The sequence below is a fragment of the Neopelma chrysocephalum genome, unplaced genomic scaffold (assembly GCF_003984885.1).
Source record: "Neopelma chrysocephalum unplaced genomic scaffold, ASM398488v2 Primary Assembly neopelma1_43, whole genome shotgun sequence".
NCBI classification, from domain to species: domain Eukaryota; kingdom Metazoa; phylum Chordata; class Aves; order Passeriformes; family Pipridae; genus Neopelma; species Neopelma chrysocephalum.
The window spans coordinates 6,551,741-6,571,294 of record NW_020897702.1 but is presented as its reverse complement, the minus strand read 5'-3'; the positions used below and the strand labels follow the sequence as shown (position 1 = coordinate 6,571,294).

General features: G+C 35.7%; 1 protein-coding gene across 3 annotated transcripts in view; it reads right to left on the bottom strand.

Annotated features, from left to right (window-relative positions):
- Positions 1-45: 45 nt before the first annotated feature.
- Positions 46-19,554, bottom strand: part of SACS (sacsin molecular chaperone) — a 61,603-nt gene continuing 42,094 nt past the window's right edge. For all 3 annotated transcript variants that reach the window (XM_027677883.1, XM_027677884.1, XM_027677885.1), the window contains 2 exons: positions 17,426-17,517; positions 46-14,157 (listed from right to left, as the gene is read on the bottom strand). In XM_027677883.1, the coding sequence (XP_027533684.1) occupies positions 2,597-14,157; positions 17,426-17,517 (11,653 nt within the window). In that variant the 3' untranslated portion in view covers positions 46-2,596. The remainder of the gene's footprint in view (positions 14,158-17,425; positions 17,518-19,554) is intronic.

The following is a 19,554-nucleotide window of genomic DNA, read 5'->3' as shown; positions in this document are numbered from 1 at the left end:
AAGTCTCCCAGCTGAGCTAAAAGGAAGCAACAATTAAGCATTTTATTTATGTATTTTTATTTTTAATCAAGAATTAAATGGCACTTATGAAATCAGTTTCTATCACAATATGGTTTCCTGGTCCCACAAGGCCTCTTTATTTAGGCTAGCTGTTACAGTGAATTAAGCAAATAAGAAAAGAAACTAAGAGACTTCCAGTTGAAACACCACTTTTGCCTTCCTCTCTGCATCTGTATGTAAATTTTAGTTTTATTCAGCTTCTATAATAGAATAAATTAATTTTTTCTGTGTCATTCAGGTTTTCTTGCTCATCTTGGTTCAATATTTAAAATTGCTTCAGATCATTATCTTCCTAAGAACTGGGACCATTTTCTTTCTCACAGTGTCAGCACTTAACAATATACGCAAAATAAACAAAAATTTTAACAAAATAGTTTAGTGGTTCTTCCCAGCCAGTTTAACAGTTCATAAAAATAATACTGGTAAGGCAACATAAGTTGCTTATAAAACACAGCTAGATACTTAAAAGATTTTCTTTCTCAAAAGGTCACCTAAAAACAGGGAAGTGTTCATGGTGCTCCTGTTACTCTTTTGCATGCTGCCATGCTACCTTATGTTTTAGCTCCCTTTAAAATGAAAACCGTGAGAACTGTTTCCTTTTCAAGTATTTTGCTTATCCTCAATGCTATTCATCTGACTTATTGCACAAAGCAAGAACCACAAAGGAATCTATTTTAAAAACATAAGGAAATAACTAAACTGATTTATTTCATGGCACACCAGGACTTGTGTTTTACTTACATGCTGTTTATTGCAAAAAATCAGCAAAATGCACAATTTCTTTGAGAAAATTGCAAACATTTGTCATTGCAAGAAAAAAGCACGTTTCCTTTTCAATAGTATTTTAATATTTGTACAATTATTTAGAATTAATTGAAAAGAGATTGTGTATTTACCTATAGAAAAGAAAGCTTGAAATAATAGGTAAATTTAGCATATTTTATAAAACCAAAACACATTGGACTGAAATATATGTTTGCATTTTTCTTTATTAAAATTATGGCACTTAATGTTTATTAGCAGAAATAATAACAGGGCTCCACAATCAGAAGCAGTATCATTTTCCAAATATCACATTTGTTCAAGAATGAGCCCTTACAATTTACTCAAAACTGAAGTAGTCTTCATCACAATTTTTTATTTTCGGATTACAACTCTATCACAGCTGTATCAGCCGTGCAAGCTTGCTGTTCTTTATTTTCCTTTGTATTCTTTAAGTTAAATTGCAGTTTCACTGTGCTGTCAAGTAGACAACTGTAATAGCATGTCACTGGAAAATGTAACATTTATGTTTAATGTGGCTGATCCAGCAAAGAAAAATCCTTCCATTTAGCATTATCCTTCCGTTATTTATTTTTTAAAATTTTTTACAAAAAGCTAACGTTGACCATATTGCATGACATTACCAAAAGTATTACAAACTATAAAAGAAAGAGTGTGAACTAAAAATAAGGTTTCTCTAGGGCTGTAGTGAATAACAAAATAAAAAGAGCATTACATTGCAGCACCTTTAAACATGTAACAAAAAACAGTGCTCTGTGTACACCAAAAATGGGTTACTGAGTTCTACTATTATCAATGTTTGTTTGTGGAAAAATATATATATATGTACACACACAAAGGCACACACACAGGGGGGAGGAAAGAAACTCAAGCATTTAGACATCTGAAAACTGAGTTTTGGTGTTCAAAAAACAAAGTCATAAAACACCATATAATAATGTTCACAGATTTTATAACATCCACATGCATTTTTCATTAAACAAAAGATGACAAGCTCTAGAAAAAAAAGAAAGTAAATTAAATACTTCATTCTTTTTTAATAAAGTAAATGCAATCAATGCATGACACGACATTGCATGTTAAGTCAAGTATTAAAATAACTGTACCAGTTTACCAGTACTAAACTATCCTTTAAACGTTAACAATGTGATGTTGCAGCAAATTTATAATCAGATCCAGCTGATAAGGGTATTACTGTGAGTGGCATGAATTTCCACAGAACACAAAAAAATACAGAAATGCTTTGGAGCAATATCTCCAAAGTTATTTTAACTTCCATCCTATCTCCCATTTCATTTTATGTCCAGTCTTAAGACTAATACATTGAAAACGGACATTAGCCTTCAGAAACATTATATTAAATGAAATAAATCTAATAAGGAGTTATAATTGCAGGCTTCATCTAACAGAAAGCTCAGCTTTGGTTATATAAAGTGCAGTTCAATAATATGCCAATTAATCACAATGTTGTACATACAGCTAATTTCTGCAGCTCAAATTCCTTGCAAATTCTAAAAAATATTCATGTTTTACAGTTTGCTTAACAGCAGGCTCAGTTAAGAAAAAAATCCCATTTAAATAAATTTAAATTCTAGGTACTTCAGTACCATACACCTTTGTGTACTACGCTTCTGAACCGCTTGGCAACATGTAACTACTTGGACAATCCATAATCTGTACAATTGCATTTGTAACCCATCACATGAAACACTTAAGCTCTTGACAAAACAGTTCCCTAACCTCTTCAAATAATTTATACTTTTTGTTGTATAAAGTTTTCAAGTTTTATTATGATACAAGCAGTACATTCCATCACTCTCATAGCAACTTCTGAAGTAAACCTATCATTGGGAATCTGTGGAAAAGGAAGCAAGTCAGGATACCTAGTTTTTAAGCTATCTACTCCATAAGCCTCCAATGTCTGAACATCATTTGTAAGCCCTTCAAGTTGCTGACTGTACTCCTCTATTTTTTGTGCAAGGGCTGCTGGTTTTACGTCTTTGTCTGACTTGCCCTTCACAGCGTAGTCAGCTGCAATCAACGCTAGTTTAGTAGAAAGGTAGCATTTAAAGCATACCCATTCATTGGCGTTTTTATGAAGGTCATTTCGTGCAGCTGAAAAGTTAGCTCGGGCCTGCCTAAGCCATCGCCGTGCCTCCACAGGATTGCCAACAGACCTGAACGTAGGCGGGACAAAAAAGCGTTGCGAGTAAGATGGCCCCGTGGAAGAGGGACACTTTTCTTTATACTGTTGCCTTTCAGATTTGTGGCTTGTTGCTTCCTGATTCCATGAAGTGTAAAATCTCTGAAATGAAAATTTATCTGACTGAAATCGAGAAGCAGAGGATGAAAATGGTCTTCTTGAGGCTCTATCCATATTTTGATCCATAAAGGCCTGTTTTTCCATCCTGTTAATCTCATTCTGTAAATGTTTGAAAACTTCATTAGCTATATCAAGATTCTCTGCATTTTTATCTGGATGCCATTTAAGATACAGCCTCCTAATAATCTTCTTTCTTTCAGATTCTGGAAGTTTCCAAGCCTGTTCAATCACAGATGTCACTTCTCTTAATATTTCTGGCAATGAATTTGACTTCATCTTTTTTGGGGAGTGATGTTTTGAGGACATTGTTTTGTGGCTCTCTCTACCAGCAAAGAGAGGTGGAATTGCCCTCGGTCCATGTGCTGGAAATTCTGTAGGACTGGTTGGGGTAGAAGGTGTACTATCCCTGCCTTGGGAACTTTCCTCCGGTCTGGAAAATTTGTACAAGTCAAGAGAGCTCACTATTTTATATTCACTATATCCAATATCAATCTGGTAAATCTTCCCTAGAAAACTAGGACTTTCATCATCTTCTCTTTCTACTTCTTGTACAATGATTGCATAGGTATAAGTTGGCTGATATGATCCATATATATCACCACCTTCAGAATCAACAAGGTAACCAACATATTCACCAGGATAAAATACATTCATTGGATCCATAAGAAGTGTATAGTGAATTTCAGCTGGTATAGGAGTGCCAGGTGTTGGTAGTTCAAGTTTTGATGGCTCAGAAGAGTCATACTTCACTCCTAAACTGTCAAGCTTCTCACTGATCCGATAAATATCATTACAACCCAGCATGGCAATTAAATATGAGGTATCAGAAATCAGGTTGTCAGTTGCAGATTTTAAGGTCATGGCTAATGCTAAGAGAAAATTTATGTCTTTGCTGTCTGAATGCTGTATGTAAAGCAATATTACTGCGTTTCCATATCTCTTCAAGAAAGCAAATGTTTCACTTTTGCTGTGGGGAATAGGAGCAAACCCTTTAACTCTTAATGTTGTTTGCAACTTCTCAAAACAGGAAACTTTCAAACCTTCTCGCAAAGCTTTACAAAGTCTTATTGCTTTTTCTTCATTAGCTAGAAAAGCATTGTCATTTTCATGCTTCATAATCCTAATGAGTCCTGTGATAAATTGTTCTGAAGACAACAGTAACTGTAACCTTCCTTGCAAGGAACATAACGCTCCAAACTGACAAATTTTGGGAGACTCCTCATCCAACTGTTCCTCAAGAATACTGCTAAGTAAGCGGGGCCTCAATTTCTGAGGGAATAACATTATCAATTTAGTGTGAAAACCATGGTCTTTGCCTAAGTAACACTGGCTAAGATCAACAAGCATCTGCACACCAATGTTACCTTGAATTCTGCTTTTGTAGTGGGGTGCATCATCAAAAACTAAGATACTAGACTTTACCAACCTACCATCTTGACTGGGAAGGTAAAGGGCAAAATCCCTCATATTCTCAAGGTCATTCCTAACCTTTACAGAATCATTCTGAAGACTTTTGAACAGGCCTGAAACTACTCTTTTAACTGTGCGCATTTCATTAGGATCCAATTGCTTTCCCTCTGAGCTCTTATATATGCGCCCTAGAACTTCAACATACTGCTTTGTTGAAATGATATCTTCAGTACCCAAATGTTTAAATAACTGATGGAAAGTACCAAGTTCTAAAGGAAGTTTGTAAAGATAAGGTTTAAAATCAGATTCATACTCAAGGTTTATTACCACCTCTTCAGGCTTAAGGAGTTTCCAACCTTCTTCCACCATTACAAAAGAAACTCCACGAAGCTGAAAGCGGAATTCCCTCTTCTCTGTACTAAGAAATTCGTAAATGCTTCTTAGGACCTTGGCCCTAGTTTTCACCATGTCCTCATCCAAAGTTGTTATATTGCATATGTTCCTGCAGTTATTGATAACTTTGTCCAGAGGAGGGTCCAAATTAACATTCAGCATGGTTAAAACTTGCTCAAGTTGTTCTTGTGCACCAAGACTACTTCCCTCTTGCTCTTTAATGCTTAAAGGTGTTGCTTTCTCAGGAAGAATGGGACATGATGTCCACAGCAACTGCAACACATCAGTCTGTTTAAATTTAGGATTCACCTGTGCCCCATTGAATCGTATAAGAGGAAGTGTCCCATTAACTTCTTGATACTGGGGATGAAATCTAACAAATTCTGCTGGAGCTCGTTCAGGGCACAGAAAAGGAATTAATGACAGTTCTTTCAGAAAATTTCCTGAAAAGAGGTCAGTTCTTTCTTGGAATATGTGATGAAGGAGGACATCCACAGTATTCTGTAGTGTTTCTTTAGACCAGTTTTCTGTATTTGCTCGCATGCTGATTTCCTTAGCAAACTGTAGTAACTGCTGCTGTGAAATGATGAATTTCAATCCAATATGTCGTAGAAAAGTTACCCATGATGGAAGGAATCCAGCTTGATTTTTTGGTTTTGTAAGTTGCTCTAGCTTCTTAAAAAAATCTTGAGGTATAAAGAATTTTTCAGGAAGCATAACTTCAAAGACTTTTACAGTCCTGTCGTAAAAATATTTTGCAGGCTTTAACCTATTGTTCGCATCATGAATGATCAAAATGCTTTCAAGCTTTTCAAACAGCTGTTCTTTCATTTCTGAGGCTTCTTCAATGCTAGTTAGCCTATTCTTTAAGTAGATCAAATGTTCTAATTTTGCATCGTAAGACAGACTTTCAATTTTTGGCAAAAGATGTTTCAAGTACACTTCAAGATCATCCACGGAGACACAGCCAAGCACAGTATACAAATCTTTCAAATGAACCTTCTCTTCAAGAAAAGCTGATGAAGTTGACTGTGTCCATTTGTCTACTTCTACTGATGGGATGCTTTTCGTGAGGACATAACACGTCCCATATTTTGAAATGCTGATGTATCGGCCACTAATGGATTTGTAACATGGAAGAGACTTTAAAATTTTAATGTCATCCTGAGATGTCAAATGACATAAGTTGCAATTGAAGTACATTAAAAGAGCCTCAAAGTCACTTTCTACTAACTTTTCGGTCTTAAAAGTTGATGTCTGTACCATATATTGTATGGCTTTCAGAATGCTTGAAGGATTATCTATGTTTGCTGTATGTCCTGACAACAAAGGCACTAAAGCACTGTCTTTAGAGCAAATTTTGTTCAATGCCAGCTGAATACACCCTGTTTTCATCAAAGCATGGAAGACTTTATCACTTTGAGCATTTGGAAAAACAGCTATGTGCATAATGCTGAGAGGCAGTAAAACATCACACTCTGGCACAACAAGGTGATTGGCTGAGACAGTAAACTTTACACCTGGGAGCAAAGTCCAGTCCTTCAGACTGTCAACAACATTGTCAAATTTTGCTTGCATATCTTCTTGCTCTTCCTTAATATTTATAGACTCACTGATAAAATGCCAGGCACTTTTAAGCCAAGATTCACTTGCAAAGTTTTCCTTCCATTTCATACAATTTCTAGTTTTATATTCTCTGGGCAACACAGATGATAACAATTCAGCAAAACTTCTAATATCAAAGACTTTTGCTACTTCACTGCTAAGCAGAATATTGTTGTATCTCAAATACAATGTGTTCATAAAGAGATCCTTGCGAGACGGAATCAGTTCATGGTATGTAGTCAGGAACTTTGGTCGCTTTGAATCAAAAACTTGCAAAACGTTGTCAAGTGTAAGAAGGAGCGGCAAACCCTCAATTTGGATTTCATTTTCTTCTGTATCTTTAAAACAGTAGTCAACCAGGAGTTTTAGACTATGGAAGAGTTTCAAATTTGTCTGCTGAAGACGACAGGGTAACTTTCCAATGTGGCAGTTAGAGTCTGGAAAAGAAAATGTCATCAAAAATAATCGGACATCAGCAGGTGTCACATAGGTGACAGGAATATCTGCATCTACCAAACAGTGGTAAAGATTTGCAGTCTCATCGCAGTTATATACCAAATTAAATCCAATTTCTAAGAGTAGATGCTTGAGTCTGTAAACATTTTCAGCCACTGTCTTCCGCGTTGTGATGTTGTATTCTGTATTTTTGAGGTTCTGCAATTCATCTTGTAGCAAATTGTCAAAGAATGGCCTGCCTTTGTTCACAGTAGACATGTTAACCCATGTGATGATAACAGCAGAATGCAAATCAGAACCATCAACATTTGGAGCTCTCAGAACAGGTAAAAGACGCTTCAAATCTTCATAAATGCAACTGTAAACTGCTTTCACTAAACAATACCAATCTGGCTGAATATCAAGTCTATTAACTGGAAAAAAGGATAAAAACTTTTTTAAAGTGTCTTTCACAGCATGAATAGGTGTGTTTTGCAGCACTGATACTGTAGGATCAGTACCTGGAAAATACCGTTTCTTCAGCTGAATCAGCAGTTCAACATAGGCCGGTGCTATCAGCGCTGTCATTAGACTACTATTCCAGTCACTTCTTACTCCAACACCATTATCATCACGCCACAGGTTTCTTCTTGCAGAATCCAGAGCAAAGTGTCCATTCACATGAAAAGGTAATCCAGTTTCTAATGATAAAGGTAAGAAACAGAATGCTCTATGGGGTTTTTTGTAATTATGAGTAATGCAAGCTGCTACTCCACCACGGGGAAAAAGAGTAATATCCTCATTCTTGTGGGCTGAAACCACACTTTTGGATACCTTTTCCATGGCAGAAAAGCCTGACCTGTTACAAATTAACCAAGTTGTAAGATTTCCTTCAGAGTCTTCAGTATCCATTGTGTAAGTAATCTGTTGCACAGGTATTTCACTTAGCTGCTTTTTCTTAGTTACACTGTCGATCACAGATGCATGGAATTGCTTTCGTTTCAGTCTGTCTCCATCAGTGATTTTGCCTTGTACAGAATAAAGCACATTCAGTGCTCCTGTTGTTTTTTCTATCTCACAAATAGAAATTTTTTCCATATGGTTCAAAAACATTAAGAGTTCTGCTCCATCTGTACGCAGCTTATCTAAAAGATTTTGGACCATTCTATCTGAGCATGGAACTGAGGAAATTTCTGATACTTTTGCCATTTCTCCATTTCGAAGAGGAAACCTAAACATCGTACAATTATCCAGTTTAAAGTGATCTCCTAAGTAGAGGTCCAGTACATCTGAGAACTGTGTTCTGAAATCTGCATCTAAATCTCTAAACATGCGGCCAGGACTTGTTGATGTTGAACCAGGTGCATATCTTGCATGAGGATCAAAAATACAAAGTATATCATTGCCAGACAGGAAAGACGGGCAATCAGTAATATGGTAAACGGAATTGAAACCTATACCATATTGTCCAGTTTTACAGGGATTTCCTACTTTTGTACCTTTTCCAAGGTTCTGAATTCCCCGAATATCATCTTCTGTAAAAGGCTGATTGTTGTAAACACACAGTGCTGGTCCTTGAAGTGGTGCCCATTTCTCATCAAATATTCTATCGGCTGGATGCTGTCTAGGATCAAACACAAAACAGATCTCTGTAGCTTTTGCATCATCTGCATTCTGAAGGAGTTCTTTCAGCATTTCTTTTTCAGAAGGGTATGCATTCAGAATGCTTTTAATTCTACTTGTCAATTTTTCTTTCTGGCCAAATTCTGTTCCAAGGGTAGTAAAGCAGATATTTGATGCGTATCTTTCTAAAGCTTTATGGCGTTTTGGTATTGCTCCAAGTTTCACTGCAACTTCTCTTGGAATATCGCCATGACAATATTTAACAGTTGTGTCTTTAACTTTAATCCATGGACAGTCATTGTAACACAAAGATTTTGCAGGCAAAAGTGCAAGACGAGTATCTGGTAACAAAATATCACCATACTTTTTCTCACAAAATTCCTGCTTCTTCTCTCTAATGAGGCCCCATATTCCTTCACTAATTATTCTCCTACAGAGCTGAAAGTTGTCTTCGGTTAGTTGTTTTGTCCCTCTTTCCTGATTTATGAATTCCAGAACTGCAGCAAAATCTTCAACTGTAAAAGCCTGTCTGACACCCACACTTTCAAACAGCTCACGGAAACTATTTTTATATTTGTTAGGCAACTGATAGAGATAGGGTGCTGCTTCAAAATTCAAATGAAAAGACACTTTTTTTGGATCAGCATACACATTCTCAACCAAAATAAAACTACAGTTTGTCAGCTGTTCAATTATCATGGCTTTTGCTGATTCACTCTCTAACATTGCTTCATGTAGATATTTGTAACAAGCATTAGTGATATTTTCTTGATATAATGTGATTCCATCAAATGACTTTGCAACTTCTTCTAACTGATTTATGACTAAATTAACAGGTGGTTTCTTCAGTAAACCCAAATATTCTTTGACAGCTAATGACAAAGCACCACAACCTTTAAAGGAGTGGGAATTTTCATTAAGAATTGGTTGTGTGAGGCAAACTATATCTTGATGATCAGCAGTGAAAAGATCAGTTGCTGAAAACATCGCTTCAGGCTGAAAATCACTGGCTTTCCAGTGCAGTGAGAAGCCTGCTGGTTTGCTAAGGAAAGGAAGGAAAGGAATGGTTTGACATTTTGAAGCAAATTCTTTAGCTCTAGGATCTCTAGATTTTAGTTTTTCATCAATAAGACTCAATATAATACTGCTTCTGAGACAAGCTCCAGCATGATCAGTCTTGTTAATTTCAGCTACAGACTCTGCACGTTCTATCAGATCTTCCCATAAAATATCATCTTTAGCCATTCCCAACTGAACAAGTTTAACCAAAATAACAGGGTTAAGATAATCCTGAGTGGTACCATAAGGAAATCTTCCATCTTCAGCATCATACAACTTTGCAACTCTTCCTTCAGGATGGATCAGTCTTGATGGTGTAACTAATGAATGTCCATCCAATGAACAGGGAATACATGGAGTAGCACGAAGAATTCCTGAGAACTCCTCAACTTTTTCATTGAGAACGTAACGCATCAAAGGATCACGCAGCTCTGCATCAATCTCCTGAACGTTAGGGAAAAATACGTCAGAAAAGAACTGTTTCTCAGTGAAGGTGTTCTCCAATAATATGTATTTGCATCCCGCTTCTTCAAATCCTGTCTTTACCCAGGGTGGGAGATCTACAGCACACAGATTTTTGGAACCAGTTTTTTTAAGGTACTTCAGAAAGATCTTAAAGGCTGATGGCCCAACATCTGGCCGCTTCAGTATAGAGTCATCTAAAAACCTTACATTCTTCATGGAGACCCAAGACAAACCATCAGAAAACACTTTGATCCCTTCTTTGCTTTTCATATGAGCTATGTCTTCATAAAACCCTTGACAAATAACAGAAAAATCATCATGAACTGAATCAGGATCTGGCCACACTGCACAGTAACTGTAGTCAACTAGCTCACCATTGATTGCCATGTCACGTAAAACACAAAGGGCTTCTATGTAGGCTTTTACAATAACATGCCTCATGAATACTGTATTCCATCTTCCTTTTGTGTCTGTTTTCCATATCTCTTTCCGATTTGAAGTAACTGCAAAGCAGCCATTTATATGAAGAGGTAAGCCCGTTTTTATTCGCAGAGGTAAATAGCAGAATACTTCTCCTATGGTGTTGCAATTAGGTTTCACAATCCACTTTTGATCCTGGGTTTCAGACAGCAACACTCCTACACCACCACAGGGAACTAGACCTAGTCTTCGTCCACTTTCATGTACAGAAAATTTCAAAGCATCTCCAACATCCATGCAAGAACATATAAGCCATGTTGTTGAATCTACTGTTTTCTGTGGCAATTCATCAGCTGACCTTTTCATCTGTCCTGATTTAGCCATCTCAAAGAAAGAAGCTGGATCATCTTCAGTACCTCTGAAAAGTGGAGACTGTAAATCAGCAATCCGCCTAAATACATGATGAAATTCTTCTACTACTATCTGTAAGATACATGACGACTTTGGTGTTTCAGTGGGAAGCTTTTTGTTACTGCTGCTGCAGACCTTCATGAGTTTAGCCGCTTCCTTTAAAACACTTACATTTGGTGCAGTCAAGGCTTTAGAAGAACACAGATTTTTTCTGATAGTGACAACATCTTGTGCCACACCAGGATCATCTGCTTCAATTTTCAAATATTTCAAAACCATTGAATTTACACTCTGAGCAAATATTATCAGTCTATGACCACAAATGCTAAATTCATCCACAAGAGAGTAAATGTCTGCTGTATTGTAAGATGTACTGCTCACTTCACTCACTTTAGCTTCCTGCTGAGTCCTAAAGGACAGCCTGAAAAGTGTTCCTTTGTAGCTGTAGGGAGATTCTACTGTCAGTGGTAGCTGGCAACCAAAAACTCCTATAAATGGCTTAAACTGATTTGGAAATTTTCGCAGTCTTTTCTGTTGTTTACTCCAATTGATTTTGATCCCTGGGTTAGATTTATCTCTGATGTGTTTACTTATATGGTTGACATTTGGATCAAACATAATCATGAACTCACGGCTCAAAATAATAGGAACGTCAGTGATATGATAAACAGAATTGAATCCCAGTCCAAATTTTCCTACTTTGTCAACTTCGCTCCTTTTTAAAGACTCTCCTAATCGAGTTATATTTAGGAAATCAGAGTCGGAAAACTCAGAATTATTGAATGACCACAAAGCTGGACCATGACATGCTGCCATTCCTGGATCCAGAAGATTCTCCCTTATATCCATATTTCGTCTCATGTCAATCAGGAAATTACATTCCGTTGCATTAGCATCATCAGCATTTTGAAGAAGTTCTTTAAAGATATCTGAAATGGAAGGGTATTCTTCCAAAATGTTTTTAATTCTTACAGTCAGAGGCTCTCTTTGCCCAGATTGCTCAAATCCCATATTCTCTGGATTAATCAGTCTTGTGCTAAGGCATGGGACATTTAACCACTCAGCGGTTTTCATTGGTATGTCTTCATGCACCAAAATTATTGGTTCAACAGAATCTTCAAGCAAATCGTTTAAGTCATCAACTTTGATGTCACAGTAACAGCACTCATGAATTGGCCTCATTGCAAGTTTATAAGGAAGTTTGCCACTGTATAGCGGCATGGGTGTGTGCAGACTTGCAGGAATCTGATTGCTATACAGCCATCTTATGATGCTCAACATAATGTGAAGATTTTGTTTACTCTCTTGTTCTGAGAGAGACTGTTCACTCTTTAGATATATTTTCTGAATGACCATAGAAACGTGGTCTGGGGTTAACTCCTCAATTGAACCACAACATTTAAACAACTGGTGAAACTTAGCCATAGTTTTTGGCACATAATGTAGATAAGGTTGGAGATCAAGATCAGGAACTGACTTTATTACTGCTTGTGTGAGGGAACAAAAGGTTTTACCTGTCCAAACCCAGGGAAATTTCAAGGCTTTAAAAGCTTCTTTGCCTTCTTCTAGATGATCATGCATAAATCCATAAATCTCAAGCAAGATATGTTGAAATTGATAATAGTCCTCATCACTGAAGGTTTTAGAACTATGCCAATCAACAACCACCTTGAAATGTTTCAAGACTGCTTTTATGCTGGGCTTGGTGGGGATGCCAAGTGCTTTTTCTATATCTAACAGTACATTTTCCACAAGAGGAACTGAGGAACCAACTAAAATGGCGTGCGATAGATCACACATTTCTGGTGGTGAACAGAGATTACATTGATCTCCTTTCCAAATTAAGGATCCGGGATAATTTGGAGGCCTTTCCTTACATGCAGGAATCCATTTTATCTTTTTCATTGCAGCTTTTGTTTCAGATGAGTGAAGCAGCATATGGTTTTTGTTCAAAATCATCAAGAGAGTTTTAGCTTTTCTTAACAGTAAATCATGATTGGTATTAGAGTTAGCATGCAAATTTTCAATTTTTTTTGCCACTCTCAATATATCATTTTCCTCAAGGTTGGCTTCATTTTTTAAGCCTATTTGTCTCAGTGAATGAAGAATATCTGATGATGTAAAAATAACAGGGGGGAAGCAAATTTCCTCCTCGGCATAAAACAAATGTTGCAGAAGTTCTACCTCAGGATCAAAAAGTTCGTTTGCTGACATTATCTTTTCAGGTGAAATCTTAATAAACTTTAGTGGTGTCAGCCAATCTATCACATCTATACTCTCATTTTTAAGAAAAGTCAGATTTTCAAGAACCCATTGCATTATCTGTGTTGTTTCATCATGTGAATAAAAATCACTTCTTATGTCTTCTATAACAAACTTCAAGCAATCTGTGCTTTTTAGCTGTTCTATTTTCAGCAGATTAGCTAAGCGAATAGTTGCTTCATCACTGCTGTCAATTATTGGAACAGAAAATCTTAGACCAGGAGGAATTTTGGCAGTGTGGTGTAATACTTTACTACCTTTCAGTCCTGTAAAAACAGGGACACTTTCATCAGATGATTTCTCGATTTTTTTAAATATTAGCAATTCCTGAATAATTCTTTTCTCTTTTTCACTTGCATCTGTTAAACTAGCTAAGAATGCCCTAAGAGCATCTTTATGTGTTGGCGGGAATGACGCAACCTGATTGCATAGTTTCTGTAAGGACATTTTTTCCATTATTTGTAAAACAGCACTTGGCAATGGTGGATGCACATATTTTTTTATAAGTGGATGTTGGATAGAAATATCCAGTTTCTTAAGTACAACTCCACCAACTTTCTGAATAATATCAGCTAAATATTCTGGGAGCTGAGTCTCAGATTCGTCTTCCAGAACAATAGGTGATGGATTCCTAAATCTAACCAGTTCCACTGATGTTTGATTTTCCTCCAGCAGCGTCTTGGGGATAAGTGGCATTTCATCAAACACACTCAAGTCATCAGAAAAATGTATATATAGATTCTTCCAGACCATCTTAAGCCAGGAAACTGATGGGTGCTTTTTTTCTTCCAAACCTGGATACCACTGTACCACCACATCTCTCCCAGGCCACGCACTATTCATAACTTCTTTAATGAGCCGGGCAAATCTCTCTGGGTTCAGAAGCTGCAGCTGAGTGCATGGCCTCCCTGAAAATATAGCAAAAGGGCAAAGCTGTGAAAATCACAGAGCAGAGTTACATAATGAAGTGCTTCAGGGGGAAGAAGAAAAATAAGTAAAAGAAAAAAATCTAACTTTTTTGTGGAAAAAGCCCCGTTAAATAGGACTGCAAATACCAGCTTCCTTTGCTTTCAGGAGTTAATTAAAAGCAAATACATTTCATATTAGTATAAAAATATTTAAAAAATTGAAAATTATCAGTATGTTATTACATTTGTTAGTTTAACACAAGAGTTTTCAGGCATACATAGCAACTAGAGATTTAGTACTGAAGTTGAAGCTTCAAACATTTTTTTGTTTGGTTGATGTTTTACACTACTTATTTGCCTAGTGGTAAATAAAAATCATTATTTGTCTATAATTGCAAATGTTTGAATAGATTTGAAAGATTATTTATTAGATATAGCAAAGACTGGCTCAGGTGCAGCTGGTCTTACACTAAAACTTTCAAGAACCTAGACTCAGTTGTGCAGGAAGTGCTGAAACTAAGTCTAGATGTATAAGCTTTTATTCTTATTATCAAAGTCCTCAATAAAAGAAATACATCCTTACATTCCTGTCTTAATCATCATTAGAACAGCTTACACTTAAAAACTACAGGACTTCAGGGAGTAAGAAAATAGCACAGGATATAAAAATACCACTATTTCCCAACAACATCAGAAACAATGACAGAAACGGAGGCAAGACACCTATTTGAATTTCAGATTTCATCTATCTAGATAACACTGCCATTTCCTTAAAAGCAACAGTCCAAATAAAGATTAAGCTCAGTTATGGACATCCTTCAGAAAAATATTTTTTTCCTTTTACTTCATGCCTACAGAGCTATGGGTTCTGTTAGTTCTATTGAACAGAAAACACAGCCAACACATCAGCACTGTGAAAGTGAGAAAAACTTGCAGAAGTGGCCCAAGAAGCTAAGTATCTACTTAAAAGCTAAACCTAAATCCCTTTATTTGAGAAGTTTAAAATACTGTTTTAAAAACTACACATGTGATCTTAAAATACTGGAAATCTTCCTGCATATGAATTTAGTAAAAGAAATACATAAATAAACCAATGAAAACATTGGTAACTTCCATGTAACATAACTATAAGGTTTTCTTCATCAATATGCATTTTCCCCTACACTGTATTTAGAACTCTTTTTATAATTATCTTTGGTTGCTATCTCTTGGCAGCTCTATTTCATAAGTTCTGTTTACAAGAAAGCTGGGGTAATGAGAATAGCTAATCACCAAATTCACACAAATATCAAGCTTCAATCCAAACCAGTACATCTTCAGTTAATAACCATACCTGAAAATCCCCAGAGAAGCTGTTGGGCTAGAATATAATCAGATCCATTTTTAGAAAACATCCTGTGAGTTACACATTAACACACTAAATATACAAACAGTTATTAACTAGAAAAATACAGCACACAGATTAAAAATAACAATCTATTTAAAAGCTAAACCTAAATCCCTTTATTTGAGAATAGAAGTTTAAATTACTGTTTTAAAAACTACACATGTGATCTTAAAATACTTATTATTTGCAACAGACAACTTTTATGGCAGTGCAGTTGTACATCACAATTATGCAAAACAAGGGAATGAAGAATAATTTAGGAGGACATAGAATGAAGAGAAAAATAGGCCACTACAATCTCACAAAGGACTAATTAAAAGTATTTAAGAATTTCTAGAAGATTTAGAAGAATAACTGCCATATTTATTTAGAAAATATGATCTTCCAATCAATGACAGGCATACTACCAAAAACAAGTCTCTAGAAAAATGTCATTCAAAGAGTCTGCCAGAGGAAAAGAGAGACAAAAGCAAGACCTTAAATGTGACCAAAAATCTTCCCAGTAACTGACAGACTTCATTGCAACTCTGAGACCAAGCCTGGAAGTGGAGGAATATCCTAGAAGAACTCAGCAAGGCATTGGTTTAATAACATACAGGGGTTTTTTTCATTTCTGTCACCTCTGCTTTTTCTGTTTAAGATGTATTCAATAAATTCTGCTTTTTAAAAGAAAGTTTTTCTTTACAATAGTTTCGGACTTGTTGTCTTCCATATTCAGTAAAAGTCCCAGCACCGATTTCATATCTTCTATACATTTTATATTTTTTTAAATATTTACACATTTTAGTCTATGCAACAAGTCACTGTCAATCTCTTTTATTTTTTTACATAATCTTTGCCATACTTTAAAAATTTATTGTCTTGCCTCAGAATTACCTTATTTTTCTATTATTTTTGATAATGAAGGAATGATCAAAACATGGAAAAAGGAGGAGGTTTACAACTGAACAGGAAGAATGATAAACAGAAAATATATAAAGAATTGAAGGGGAAAAAAGGTCAGAACACAGACAGCAGAAATAGAGACTGAATGACTGAAGACCATGATAAAAGTTATCATGAAAAGCAAATTAAGACAATGAATTACGGTATTCTATGTCTGGTTCTAATGTCTTCAGTCTAAAAAATAATTCTGAAGAATCAAGCAATGAAAAACCCAGAGACAAGAATCTTTTCCTGAAAAGCACATTTTCTAGACACTGAAGAATAGCTCACATATACTAATATTATTTAAAAATAGGCTGAGGAGTAACTTGGTTTGCAAATTGTGTTTACGTGAAAGGACTTCTGAGACTCAGGCTTCAAATTTACCAATCAAATGCATAATGAATCACAAGAGTGAGAAGGTAAATGCAGACAAACTGAGTAAAATAGATGCCAAAAAAATTTAACTATGTGGGCAGCTAGAGAGGCATCTTATCTACAGATGCAGCAAACTGGTTCACCAAGTCTTTTGATCGTGATTGGAAGCATTTCAATAGTTGCACATTGACACAACCATAAACTGTGAATTAAGACTCAGGAAACACTTAGCCATTGCAAAGGCAAATACTACAAATACAAAATAGAATTAAGACTGTCTTAAGTGGAAGAATACTATTTAAATAAGATTATTAATCCTTGAAAGCATGCTTTACTAAATGAGTATCTATTATTTTATTGTAAATTTTCATTCTTCTTCCTTTGCCCTTTTGTTCATTTATAATTTTCATTTGTGTCATTTCCAACTCAAACAATATAGTCTATTGTATCTTAAATTTTTTTTAGATGACCAACTTATTTATGGGAAATCAATTTCAAAAGAGACATTACTTTAAACTTGGGGGTAGAACTAGTCTGTTCAATCTCTTTCACTAGAAGAGAATACAAAAGACACCTTACCCCGGCTTTTGGCAGCTTCTTTCAAAGTAGCGAGAACTTCAGGCTTCAGGTCATCAGAGAGTAACCTTCCCTCCAGGCCAGGAAAGAGTGATCTAGCACATCATGGGGAAAAAAAAAAAAAAAAAAAAAAAAAAAAAGACCCCCACATTTTAGCAAGGCATCATTTATTTATGTCACTGCATAGACATTACCAGCATGGGAATCACCATGGTAGAACAGGAACATGCAAAGCAATCACTTACATATGCAGAATAGAGCTTTCACTGGGTGTTTTCTGACAAATGAAAAAATCATACATTTAGAACCAGAGAGTAGTAAGAAACTAATTTTTCCAACTAGTCTTCTTTTCAAACCAGGTCTAAGTAAGTTTTCTTTTCATAGAAAAACTGGGATTAGAAAACCATTTTCACCCATTTGTATTCTAATAACAAAACAAAAAAAGCTAAAATAGCACCTACCATTCTATGTCTCTTTGAAATTCTGTTTGAAACTATACAAAAAATGCAAAACATAATTCTAGGATTTCACACAGATATGTGGATTTCAAAAGATCTGCAGTCAATAGTTAAAATTATTGTGCCAAGAGTCAGTCTCATCCTGCTCTTCCATCACTTTAGCACTTAAAACTAAATAGGTTTTTAGTGCTTTGGTATTCCTGAAGTCAAAAATAAATATCCAGTTTAATTCTGACAGCAGATATGTTCATTAGACACAGACCAACAGAGAATCTTATTCTTCCACAGTGTTACAGAAAGAAATTCATAAGAGCTTATTTCACCTTCTTAGCAGGCTCCAAATTTAAATAAGCAAAGAGCCAATCTCCTAAATTGAAAGAGCTTTAAAACATCTAACATAAGTAATGTATCTTACTTAAAACATCAGAATTAAAGACAGTTAATGTAAACAAGATTAGAGGCAAATAAAGCATTACTATTTCAAATTTCTGTTTTATCACAGCTACCAAGGAGATATATGCCTGGTATAACATGCTTTTTTATCAGTTTTACATTACTAATCAAATCAAGTCCATTACCAACATAACGTGAACTGAATAAGAAATACTGGTATCATTTAAGTTTCAAAAAATAATTTTAACCATCACACATGGAAAGACAAGTTGCCTGCATCCAACTGCTTTTCTTGAAGATCTGCTGTGTATATACACATTCAAACTGCAATTTACAAAAGGACCTCACTTGAAGTACTTTTTACATTAATAATACCAATCTGGGCACACTCCAACCCATCTCTACTTCCTAATAAACAGTCCACAGAGCAGTAAAAGCAGCAAAACACACAACAAGTGTCACATTCTCTCAAACAGAGGATTTGGAAATTAGTGGAACCCTGAGATAAAGGAGAAGGAGGGGTCATTGTGAACATACATATGGGTAACACTTTGTAAGGAGGAACAGTAAGGCCTCTGGTGTGTCTGAGCAACTTCAAGCAGTACTTCTTTAGATATCACTTGGAGAATGGTCCAGACTTAACAAGTATTTAATATCTGCCTAATCCAGTACAGACATAAAAAGCAGTAGTTGTGCTTTCTCCCCAGTGACCCCAAGCTCATTTATTCCAGCTAGCCTGCTCTTTGCTATCCCCTCCCCAGTGTCAATGCAACTTTTTTGTCTAATGAAATGAGAACTAAATTGGAACACTGATGCATGTGGGAAATAAGCATGGAAAAAAACTAATTGGAGAGAGACTGAAAAGAACAAAAGGAGAGCAGATGTTAAAGACAAGTCCTCTTCTTTTCATCATACTATCTGCTTAATTCCTGAAACCAGCCCTTCATTGAAATTAAGAGTGTTGTGATAAAAAAAAAAAAGCCTGAAGTAATCTCAAGCTTTAGGTTTAATAAAAGCTCTTATCATTACCTTATTTAATGTACTTCCTAGTATCCATGTTTCTAACGTCCTCTTATTTATAATTCCCAGAAGAAAGCAAACTTGAAATGTATCCTAACATATTCCCTTAAAGCCTAGATCACACAATTCTTATATAAAATTATAATGGCAAATAGCTGTCAAACTTTTCAAATGAGACATATGCACACAAACATATATATATACAGAAATTTGAGTTCTATCTGTGCATTATTTCATTACAATACAGGCTGCTGCATACCT